This window comes from Sphaeramia orbicularis, unplaced genomic scaffold (assembly GCF_902148855.1).
Source record: "Sphaeramia orbicularis unplaced genomic scaffold, fSphaOr1.1, whole genome shotgun sequence".
NCBI classification, from domain to species: Eukaryota; Metazoa; Chordata; class Actinopteri; order Kurtiformes; family Apogonidae; genus Sphaeramia; species Sphaeramia orbicularis.
Window position 1 is genome coordinate 72,114 of NW_021941574.1, and position 13,599 is coordinate 85,712.

General features: G+C 32.1%; 1 protein-coding gene across 3 annotated transcripts in view; it reads left to right on the forward strand.

Moving 5' to 3' along the window:
• Positions 1-457: 457 nt before the first annotated feature.
• LOC115416215 (neurofibromin) overlaps positions 458-13,599 on the forward strand; it is a 205,312-nt gene continuing 192,170 nt past the window's right edge. For all 3 annotated transcript variants that reach the window (XM_030129958.1, XM_030129960.1, XM_030129959.1), the window contains exon 1: positions 458-704. In XM_030129958.1, coding sequence (XP_029985818.1) covers positions 645-704 — 60 coding nt within the window. In that variant the 5' untranslated portion in view covers positions 458-644. The remainder of the gene's footprint in view (positions 705-13,599) is intronic.

The following is a 13,599-nucleotide window of genomic DNA, read 5'->3' on the forward strand; positions in this document are numbered from 1 at the left end:
TGGACCCACATCACTGCACACACACACTGCTTACCTTCCACACTTGTATTATTCATCACTGATAATACCTCAGAGTATGGTTTTGCAAACAGAACCTTTATTTGAAGTGGAGTTTTTGGTGTGATATTACAGACCGTCTGTAGGAAAGAGGGACTGAAATCTCATTTATTTGGATTTTATTTTCCATCAAATTTGAGACAGAGTTTTGTAACTTACCTAAGAAGCCAGTTGATCAAGCAGGAAAAAAAGAAAGAAAAAAGAAATATAAAACAAATACATGATACTGTAACCAAATAGGTGGTTGTACATAACTGTAGACGTAGACATGGGTTTGTCCAAAGCGGAGACATTTGCTTATACAGTGTCTTACTTTGAAGGCAGTGGCCTTCACCGGAAGTGATGTTTTTACCGTTGATGCTAACTTGACGGCGGTATCCAACACCTCCCATCAATTTCTCTGAAGAAGACTTCCGGTGGTGTGTCATGGCGGTGGCATGGTGAATCCGATAGATAGGCAAAATACTCGCCCCTTTCGTCCTTGCCCATCGTTTCGGGACACATTTTCATGCATATCTAAGGCCGTGAGCTTCGGCCTCATCCCTTGGATCTAGCAGCCCCGCGTTGCGGTGTCCCCCCGCCCGGCCATGGCGGCTCACAAACCAGTGGAATGGGTCCAGGCCGTGATTACCAGATTTGATGAGCAGGTAAGATGGGCTCATATGATTCAGGGGAAGGGTGTAGCAGGCTGTGTTTGTGCGGAGGCCCCGGCAGCCCGGCTCAGGCTGCCTTTGGGCCGCGGAGGCCGGCTGTGGAGGCTGTGTTCCGTCCGTCAGGAGTGTTAGTGGGCTCAGATGTGCTCTGCTCCAGCCGGACTGCAGCTCTGTGGAGCAGCTCTGGGGCTAGCGCCGTCTCCTCCTCCACCACCAATTAGCACATTTAGCCCACATCTGTGCGGGCTTGGGGCGGACTCTAACCGCTGCTAAATGCACTGTTGGGTGATCCGCGGCTGACATTTGAACCGGTGCTGGAGCGGCTCACTGGCAGTTTACAGCTCCACTCTGGTGCCTGTCTTTATGCTAGGTAGCTAGCATTAGCAGGCCTAGCCATTTAATGTAAACAAATAAGATGTGAGTGCACGCGGCATTCACAGGAGGAAATGAGGCTCAGGAGGAAACGACAAGAGAAATACTAAGGCTGAGTGCTGCCGTCTTTGTTTGCTAATCTGAGGGGTTATGTGCCTACAGTACTCAGATCTGTGGGCCAGGTCCCAGGTCCAACAGCACACTGTGTCAGTAGTCCAGTACATGAGAAGGCTGTGCTTTCAGATCCTCCCTTTAAGTCTGTATCAGCTAAAGGCACACAGCATCCAAGGGTCTGCACAGCCTGCTGTCAGAAGTCTAAAAGTCAGCCGGACAAGTATCAGGCATCACCAGCCATTTGACCTGAGGAGATCTTACTCATCACAGCCAGTTAATGGACTTAGTCTGACTCCTGAAGTTCCTTCTGTCAAAGCCATCCAGCCTCTGTGTGTCCAGGTCCATGTTGAAGACACTGGTGCATGCTGGGATTTTACTTTAGACTTGAACTTCAAACCTGTACAGCATTAAAGGACAGGCAGAGTCACTAATGTGTCCATGAACCCTACCTTTGCACACAAGGACCACTTCTGTACCCTTTAGGTTTATATTTATGTGATATCCTTGAATGAGAAATAAGACCATTTGTCCAGACCTCCATCTTGAATGTGCTTCAAACTTACCTCAACAAGTTGTTAAAAATGATCCAATTTAAGTGTCGCGTCTGTAGACGTCCTATAATATCACACTGTGAAAATCCTCCTCCCCTAGTAAATCATTTCTAAGTTATTTGTAAAATGTAGTCTAGTTAAAATGGTCCTTGTCAGTGTGCTACACTTCTATCAGATGTTTTGGGATTCACTTAACTGATGCATTCACAGTTATGTTGCATTTATGTTGCACTATTTCCCCTTTCAGTTGTGTTACAACACATACACAGGGTTTAATTATATTAATTTCCATTCAGTATCATTTTTTGTAGAGAATTTTTCATTTAAATTTGTTTAATTAAATCATTGTTGTTGGAAAAAATGAAGTCCATAAATGGTAAATTATATTGATTTCCAAATATGTTTGGTAGACAAATCCTTCCAGTGGGTCCACCCTCTCCGTTGAGATTTTTATGAATGAAAACCTTGTACTTTCAGCAGATGAAAGTGTCATACTCTGTGCTGATTTATTCTGCACAAAGCCATAAATTATGGTAAATCAGTGTTGGAAAGTAGTTTTTTTTTTTTTTTTTTTTTTTTACTGAAAAGGGGCTTTAAAGTGGAGCTTCCATGAAACTATTTTATATCCTGTTAAATCTGCAGCAGTGCATCGTGGCCTATACCATCATCATATGATTGTAGCGTCACTGTGCTGTGAAGCCGCTTATTTCTAAAAGGTTTTCATGAGTCCAGAAAAATGGACCTGTTTTCAGCTTTCTAACAATTAGATCAATGAGATCAATTTATAGTGGATTTCTGGAGCAGGAATAGCTGATTAAATGACTGATAAAACCCCCTCACAAAGACACTCGTACTTCTGAAATAAATATTTCACTTTTTTAGAAACTGGATAAGTGTTGAACTTAATGTCTAAGTCAGAGTCATAAATACCTTTTAAATAAATCTGTGTAATAGAACATGAAGCTCTGGGTAATTAATAAATTATGGAACTGAACATTAAGCTATGTACATTAAAAAGCCTCTTATCTTTTGAACTTTTATTTTCACTCAGAGTTGTTCCAGTTGTGAACCTTGATGTTGACGGCTGTATCAACTACAGATAGTTGGTAAAACATCCTCTCTAAGAAAATCAACTTTTTTCCATTTCCATGTCCATTTGGTAAAAATTGCATTTGTTTGTACTTAAATTAGTAGTAATCATTTGTTACAGTCCATATCATTGGAAATTAGGGATGTAGGTGACATAAAGAGTCATTTTGGAGGAAGCTGTCGTTGTAAAATGCTTGCTCTGAGTGTGCAGTGTGTTTTATATGATTTTATGGAGTAACTACATACCACAGTTTTTCAATATTATGCATATTGCGCTGTATTCAGTTACTTGCTAATAAGATTGATCGTATTTCTGGTGGCTTGAATTAAAAAGTTCTGATTGTCTTTTCCACCAGTTTGGAGGGATTAATTTTGGACCCTGTCGATGTATTCCAGTGAATCCATAAAGATTTAAAAAAGTTTATTTAGGTCATTAAGGATGACACATTAAGGAACTCTTTCATATTCTACACATTTGGAGATGAACAGTGTGGACTGGACAAGAAGTGGACAGTATAAAGTGTAGATGTTGTTAAATGGAACTAAAGCTGTCAGACGAATTCAAAGCCTTTTATTCAACATTCAGAGTGTTTTATTGACACGTGTACAGTAAAGAAACAGGTTTCCCTGAACAATGAAAATCTTACTTTGCCGTCCACACTGAATGTAAGAGAATTTAAGATGTAGAAAAATAGAAACAGAATAATTTACCTAGGAAATTAAAACAAAATAACTATTATTAAACTACTATTACTAGAGAAAAATGTAAATTTATATACATGTGCAATATCTGAGTAATTGGGCAAACTGTCAGATAAATGGGATGTAACTTTTGCAAAACTGCACATATTTATCTCTAGCAAACCTGCCCGAGATAAATAATATGTTAAATGGAAAAGAGTGAAAAGTCTGACATTTGCCTCGGACACAGTGAAGTAGAACGGAACAGTAGCTTAAAGTGGTTTATGAGTTTCACTGTGGGTTCTAAAATGTGTCCAGCAGAACAGAATGGATGAGTGTGAAAACATGTAAATGTAAGTACAGTAGGAATGAAGCAGCTCCTTTATCTCATCTGTCTAATCTGACGGGCGCTTTGCACTGAATAAAGAGCTGGGCTGTAGTTTTTTGGTCATTTAAAAGTCATTTGGCTTGTGTGTGTGTGTGTGTGTGTGTGTGTGTGTGTCAGATTGTGGACTGGAGCTGGGTTTAGAGGCTCAGCTTGGATTACTGCACTTTGAAGAAAGTGGCATTAGAAGCTGGATCCACTCTTTGGTTATTGTTCCCCTAAGCCCCAACTAAAGCCTTCCAGTCCATTTATTCAGAAGTTTGGCCTCAGAAACCTACTGTACACACAGTGTCCCATAGATTTAAAGCCTTTTTGTCAATGTATGCTTATCCTCAGGTAGTTGAATCAGTATCACTAAATCTCACCCAGATTAGATATAGAGGTGTAAGAAAATATCGTTTCAGCAATATATCGTGATATTTCATTTCACAATACTGTATCAATATTAAAAAGTACTTTAGCAATATTTTTTAGGTATTTATTCAAATACAGATATGGCGGAGGTTTGTTTTTGTGTTTTAGTTTTCTTTTTTGTTTATATTTTATTTACTCTTATTTAACATTGTTTTATTAAATAATGGTTTTTTGAGTCATCCTAAAAGCACTTTTTACTGTCTGAGAGGCAGATGGGAGTTCCATTGGAAACGAGGAGAATTAGAAAAATTTTCTGATATAACATTAGATCCTGTTCTGATCAAATACAAATGTGTTTAGTATTTGTACATATTTCTGGTGTAATTCAATTCTTCCAGGAAATAATCTTTAAAAAAAAGTGCTTTTTTAACAGTATAATGATACATGGTGATATATCGTATTATGATCCTAGTATTGTGATTTGTTTCGTATCGCCAGATTCTTGCCAATACACAGCCCTAATTAAATACAGGAAATCTGATCATGTTCATGTGGAGTCACATTCTTATGCATATATGTTGAGGATTTTCCACAGAAATCTTACACAGAAAAACTACTTTGAACTATAGTGAACTCATCTGTTGAAGAATAGTAATATTTTTGGAAAACGTCTAAATAATTTGCCACAGATGACTTAGTGAAGTGTGTGTTTTCAGTACCTCCTGCTCAATATTACAAAACCACAGAGTCTTTTCTGAGTGTTTTTTTTCTCCATACATGATATTTTACATGGTTACCAGCCCACTAATAATTGGTATCTGTCCTGGGCGGAGAAAAAAAACACTGAGGTTGACCCCCAACTCAAAGTCTGGATGCCCTCTGTTGGCTGCCTGTGCTCCTCATGGTTTTTCATGGGAAAAACCTGGTCCTGGAATTTACTTTTCGATGGTGCAAACTCCCCACAGGGTTCCTGCAGGGTCTTAAAAAGTCTTAAAAGTGTTGAATTTACAAATCTGCATTTAATACCTTAAAATAGTCTTAGCTGTATTGTGTTTAAATGTGTCTGTTAAAAGTCCGTGATGAAAAGAAAGTACCGTTAGTTGACTCAGTTCCACCTGTTCCAATCCGACAATTTATATTGAAATTAGAAACCAACTTTGCAACTGTGAGAAATGACTCAGAGCGAAGGCATTGGACTAAATAAATACATTTTCTGAAACTGTAGGAGTTTTTTCATTTTGCCAGTATGGCTGTGAAATGACCTGTTAAATGGTCGTTAAGTTCTGTTGTAAGTAATTTTAAAAAGGCCTGAAAAAGTCTTAAATTGAACTTGTAGAAGCTGTAGGAACCCTGTCCCCACCTTTTAGTAAAATGAGCTGTTTTGAGGCGTGTGTAGGTCTAAGGAGAACCATTTTTCTTGTCAAATTTTGGATGTGTATTATTTCAATCCTTATAAAATCTTGTCCTTTATGAGTCTATTAAAGATGCCATTTTAATGACTTTTTAGAGTCAAATAATTGAGCCAATTTAAGTCCATTAATCATCATTAACATGTGCTTCCACGCAAAACAAAATAATAATAATAAAAGTCACCCATCGCACAGCATGTATTGTTTCAGCCTAAACGTGGTCCCAGTACCAGGGTGTAAACATGACCTTAACCCTAACTGGGACACGAGGACAGCAGTATGGACCTTTGTTCTGTATCACAATAAAAGACTGACTGGAACTAACACTGCAAATATGATCATAAACTTTTATTGAACAGACATGTTACAACTGAAGTGATATAGATACAGAGAATAGCAGAGAATATTGGACTAATAATTGGATTGGACAGAACCTTACAATATTCATGTACTGTTGAGTAAACAGTTCAAAAGACTGAAAATATCACTGATACCAGAACAGATATTGTTATTAAAGTTAATAGTGTATTTACATATATGAGTCTGAACAAATATTATTATTATAGTTAATAGTGTATTTACATATATGAGTCTGAACAAATATTATTATTATAGTTAATAGTGTATTTACATATATGAGTCTGAACAAATATTATTATTATAGTTAATAGTGTATTTACATATGAGTCTGAACAAATATTATTATTATAGTTAATAGTGCATTTACATATGAGTGAATAAATATTATTATTATAGTTAATAGTGCATTTACATATACGAGTGAATAAATATTATTATTATAGTTAATAGTGCATTTACATATATGAGTCTGAACAAATATTATTATTATAGTTAATAGTGCATTTACATATGAGTGAATAAATATTATTATTATAGTTAATAGTGCATTTACATATACGAGTGAATAAATATTATAGTTAATAGTGCATTTACATATACGAGTGAATAAATATTATTATTATAGTTAATAGTGCATTTACATATATGAGTCTGAACAAATATTATTATTATAGTTAATAGTGTATTTACATATATGAGTCTGAACAAATATTATTATTATAGTTAATAGTGCATTTACATATACGAGTGAATAAATATTATTATTATAGTTAATAGTGCATTTACATATGTGAGTCTGAACAAATATTATTATTATAGTTAATAGTGTATTTACATATATGAGTCTGAACAAATATTATTATTATAGTTAATAGTGCATTTACATATACGAGTGAATAAATATTATTATTATAGTTAATAGTGCATTTACATATACGAGTGAATAAATATTATTATTATAGTTAATAGTGCATTTACATATGAGTCTGAATAAATATTATTATAGTTAATAGTGCATTTACATGTATGAGTCTGAACAAATATTATTATTATAGTTAATAGTGTATTTACATATATGAGTCCGAACAAATATTATTATTATAGTTAATAGTGTATTTACATATATGAGTCTGAACAAATATTATTATTATAGTTAATAGTGCATTTACATATGAGTGAATAAATATTATTATTATAGTTAATAGTGCATTTACATATACGAGTGAATAAATATTATTATTATAGTTAATAGTGCATTTACATATACGAGTGAATAAATATTATTATAGTTATTGTGCATTTACATATATGAGTCTGAACAAATATTATTATAGTTAATAGTGTATTTACATATATGAGTCTGAACAAATATTATTATTATAGTTAATAGTGTATTTACATATATGAGTCTGAACAAATATTATTATTATAGTTAATAGTGCATTTACATATACGAGTGAATAAATATTATTATTATAGTTAATAGTGCATTTACATATACGAGTGAATAAATATTATTATTATAGTTAATAGTGCATTTACATATGAGTCTGAATAAATATTATTATAGTTAATAGTGCATTTACATATATGAGTCTGAACAAATATTATTATTATAGTTAATAGTGTATTTACATATATGAGTCTGAACAAATATTATTATTATAGTTAATAGTGTATTTACATATATGAGTCTGAACAAATATTATTATTATAGTTAATAGTGCATTTACATATGAGTGAATAAATATTATTATTATAGTTAATAGTGCATTTACATATACGAGTGAATAAATATTATTATTATAGTTAATAGTGCATTTACATATATGAGTCTGAACAAATATTATTATTATAGTTAATAGTGCATTTACATATATGAGTCTGAACAAATATTATTATTATAGTTAATAGTGCATTTACATATATGAGTCTGAACAAATATTATTATTATAGTTAATAGTGCATTTACATATATGAGTCTGAACAAATATTATTATTATAGTTAATAGTGCATTTACATGTATGAGTCTGAACAAATATTATTATTATAGTTAATAGTGCATTTACATATATGAGTCTGAACAAATATTATTATTATAGTTAATAGTGCATTTACATATATGAGTCTGAACAAATATTATTATTATTATAGTTAATAGTGCATTTACATATATGAGTCTGAACAAATATTATTATTATAGTTAATAGTGCATTTACATATATGAGTCTGAACAAATACTATTATTATAGTTAATAGTGTATTTACATATATGAGTCTGAACAATAATAATAGTGCATTTACATATACGAGTGAATAACTATTATTATTATAGTTAATAGTGCATTTACATATATGAGTCTGAATAAATATTATTATTATAGTTAATAGTGCATTTACATATACGAGTGAATAAATATTATTATTATAGTTAATAGTGCATTTACATATATGAGTCTGAATAAATATTATAATTATAGTTAATAGCGCTTTTACATATACGAGTGAATAAATATTATTATTATAGTTAATAGTGCATTTACATATGAGTCTGAATAAATATTATTATTATAGTTAATAGTGCATTTACATATATGAGTCTGAACAAATATTATTATTATAGTTAATAGTGCATTTACATATATGAGTCTGAACAAATATTATTATTATAGTTAATAGTGTATTTACATATATGAGTCTGAACAAATATTATTATTATAGTTAATAGTGTATTTACATATATGAGTCTGAACAAATATTATTATTATAGTTAATAGTGCATTTACATATATGAGTCTGAACAAATATTATTATTATAGTTAATAGTGCATTTACATATACGAGTGAATAAATATTATTATTATAGTTAATAGTGCATTTACATATGTGAGTCTGAACAAATATTATTATTATAGTTAATAGTGTATTTACATATATGAGTCTGAACAAATATTATTATTATAGTTAATAGTGCATTTACATATACGAGTGAATAAATATTATTATTATAGTTAATAGTGCATTTACATATACGAGTGAATAAATATTATTATTATAGTTAATAGTGCATTTACATATGAGTCTGAATAAATATTATTATAGTTAATAGTGCATTTACATGTATGAGTCTGAACAAATATTATTATTATAGTTAATAGTGTATTTACATATATGAGTCCGAACAAATATTATTATTATAGTTAATAGTGTATTTACATATATGAGTCTGAACAAATATTATTATTATAGTTAATAGTGCATTTACATATGAGTGAATAAATATTATTATTATAGTTAATAGTGCATTTACATATACGAGTGAATAAATATTATTATTATAGTTAATAGTGCATTTACATATACGAGTGAATAAATATTATTATAGTTATTGTGCATTTACATATATGAGTCTGAACAAATATTATTATAGTTAATAGTGTATTTACATATATGAGTCTGAACAAATATTATTATTATAGTTAATAGTGTATTTACATATATGAGTCTGAACAAATATTATTATTATAGTTAATAGTGCATTTACATATACGAGTGAATAAATATTATTATTATAGTTAATAGTGCATTTACATATACGAGTGAATAAATATTATTATTATAGTTAATAGTGCATTTACATATGAGTCTGAATAAATATTATTATAGTTAATAGTGCATTTACATATATGAGTCTGAACAAATATTATTATTATAGTTAATAGTGTATTTACATATATGAGTCTGAACAAATATTATTATTATAGTTAATAGTGTATTTACATATATGAGTCTGAACAAATATTATTATTATAGTTAATAGTGCATTTACATATGAGTGAATAAATATTATTATTATAGTTAATAGTGCATTTACATATACGAGTGAATAAATATTATTATTATAGTTAATAGTGCATTTACATATATGAGTCTGAACAAATATTATTATTATAGTTAATAGTGCATTTACATATATGAGTCTGAACAAATATTATTATTATAGTTAATAGTGCATTTACATATATGAGTCTGAACAAATATTATTATTATAGTTAATAGTGCATTTACATATATGAGTCTGAACAAATATTATTATTATAGTTAATAGTGCATTTACATGTATGAGTCTGAACAAATATTATTATTATAGTTAATAGTGCATTTACATATATGAGTCTGAACAAATATTATTATTATAGTTAATAGTGCATTTACATATATGAGTCTGAACAAATATTATTATTATTATAGTTAATAGTGCATTTACATATATGAGTCTGAACAAATATTATTATTATAGTTAATAGTGCATTTACATATATGAGTCTGAACAAATACTATTATTATAGTTAATAGTGTATTTACATATATGAGTCTGAACAATAATAATAGTGCATTTACATATACGAGTGAATAACTATTATTATTATAGTTAATAGTGCATTTACATATATGAGTCTGAATAAATATTATTATTATAGTTAATAGTGCATTTACATATACGAGTGAATAAATATTATTATTATAGTTAATAGTGCATTTACATATATGAGTCTGAATAAATATTATAATTATAGTTAATAGCGCTTTTACATATACGAGTGAATAAATATTATTATTATAGTTAATAGTGCATTTACATATGAGTCTGAATAAATATTATTATTATAGTTAATAGTGCATTTACATATATGAGTCTGAACAAATATTATTATTATAGTTAATAGTGCATTTACATATATGAGTCTGAACAAATATTATTATTATAGTTAATAGTGTATTTACATATATGAGTCTGAACAAATATTATTATTATAGTTAATAGTGTATTTACATATATGAGTCTGAATAAATATTATTATTATTATAGTTAATAGTGCATTTACATATATGAGTCTGAATAAATATTATTATTATTATAGTTAATAGTGCATTTACATATGTTAGTCATTGTTAGGTTTCATTTTATATTGATTATATCTTCATATTTTTTTTCTACAAGTGATACTGAAATTTTGTAAACAGTTCCATAAAACAGAGATCTTAAGTTAAAAATTAGCCTATTTGAAAAATGAAAAGAGAAACTTTAATTTATGACACTGATGTTCACTTTCATTTGGTCTGGGCCAATTGTAGTTAGATTTGCTGCTGATTATTGACTTTACATGGACTGGACTTTATGTGGAGTACAGAATGGGTCCTGAGCCTCACAAGGGAAAAGTTTTAAAAGTTAGTGGATAAAACTTCATGAGGACCCTGCACGCATGCACCTTTTTGTGACTTTATTCAACTGTTTAATGTTGCCAGAAAAGATGAGATGTTTTCATTTTCTTTTGCTTTTATTCAGGGTCTTATTGTCCACAGTGGAGGAGGGACGTACACACCAATATGTTTTTATTTTTGTATTTTCATTTAGCTCTTTGTCAAAATAATTGATGGACTAAAATCTTTTTGAAATGTCAGTAATACTCACCTAACTTCAAAGTGATAGTAACAAATCAGGAATTACCAGTAAAAATTGTAGCTGAAACTCCTTACCAGTCGATTGGAGCCAAATCCACATATAGTTTGTCTGTAGAGTACGTAACTCTGTTTTTACCCATTATTCATCAAGACTCATTTCACCAAATAAATGTCATTCAGATCACGAATAGTGAGGGCGGAGCAGACGTGCACCACTGTCCACTGTGGACTGCTTTAGACCCATAGAAATCCCCGTCCTGACTGGAGAAGGCCTTGCAGAGATGTGGCTCACTTCCTGTTTGTGTCCTCACTGCCAACTTTGTCACAGCCAAATAATCTGCACTAAAGCATGTGAGTGTTCCTGAGGAATGTGAGCCGCTCAGCCAGTGACTGCTTAAAGAAGCCCAGCCCTCGGCCTGACGCTCACAGCACTGCTGTCAGTGCAGCGCTCGTCTAAGACTCTTTAACAGAGCGTTCAGCACCAGAGGATGATTAAAGAGGTGCGGGTCAACCAGGATCAGGTCCAGTAACGCACACATCAACCAGGATCAGGTCCAGTGATGCACACATCAACCAGGATCAGGTCCATCAACCAGGATCAGGTCCAGTAACGCACACATCAACCAGGATCAGGTCCAGTGATGCACACATCAACCAGGATCAGGTCCAGTAACGCACACATCAACCAGGATCAGGTCCATCAACCAGGATCAGGTCCATCAACCAGGATCAGGTCCAGTGATGCACACATCAACCAGGATCAGGTCCAGTGATGCACACATTAACCAGGATCCGGTCCAGTGATGCACACATTAACCAGGATCAGGTCCAGTGATGCACACATCACCCAGGATCAGGTCCATCAACCAGGATCAGGTCCAGTGATGCACACATCACCCAGGATCAGGTCCATCAACCAGGATCAGGTCCAGTGATGCACACATCAGGGTGATTTTCCATCTGATACCAAAAACTAGGGCTGCTCGATTATAGAAAAAAAAAATAATCACGATTATTTTAGCAATAATTGAAATCACGATTATTAAAAACGATTATTTGTTAACCTTAAAGTTGTTTATTTTTTTCTTGCAAAACAATGTAAAATATACTCTTTAAACATAAATAAAGCTTTTAACCACTAAAACAAAGTATTTTCACTTTTGTACGAAACAAAAAAATCTTTGAAATCAAATAAGTGTACTGTAAATTCAAATCTGTTTCCTTTTGTAAACAAATAGTGCACTGGAATTAAACTGCTATAGACTTGCCATAGAACTGTAGCAATAAAAAAAAAAAAAAACTCATGTAAAGTGCAAATTATAAATTCAAGTATGTTCAATGTAGTATGAAACATAGTAAATTCAGTGGCGTGCTGTGAGGTTTCAGTTCAGGCCTTCTGTATACATCAGCCATCTACAGGGTGTCCTGTAAGTCTCCATACATAGGAGACATAATACATGTGGTTCTAACATGTATTTCTTTATATTTCTTCTTTATAGTTCTTCAGCAGTGGAGGACACGCATTGAAATGTGTTCCCGACAAAATGGCAGTCATATAGAGCATATTATAGAAATAAAAATGGTTTATGTCAAGAAACGTTTATTTTTCCTATGTATGGAGACTTATGGGACACCCTGTAGAAAATGCACGTTAGGGTTATACGGGTTAGGGTTAGGTTAATACGGGAGTTGCAGCGTAAAGAGATTCGGAGACTGAAGATTGCATTGCGGACGAAGTTGTTTTTATGCGTTTTAGTTTTTCATAAGATTATGATAAAGGTGGTGGTGGTTAAACTTTAGATGGTTACAAAGGTTTGTTGTGTTAGCGGTCGGTGCGGACACAACTACGAAACACTTTTTGCACATGATGTGTTTTTGCTCTTCGTCTTCTTCATCAAACCCAAAGTGATTCCATACAATTGAATTGGACTTGCCTTTTTGTTTACCAAGCACTTCTGCTGTGATTCTCCTGCTGTTTTTCCAGACCGCTAGGTCCAACTGTCCTCTTGGGGTGGACCTGCCGGCTAGCAGGCAGCAGTAGCTTAGAGGGGGGCGGGGCAGAGCAGCTCATGGGAGCTTGCGTGCGCGTGAATTAAAACGACTCAAAATT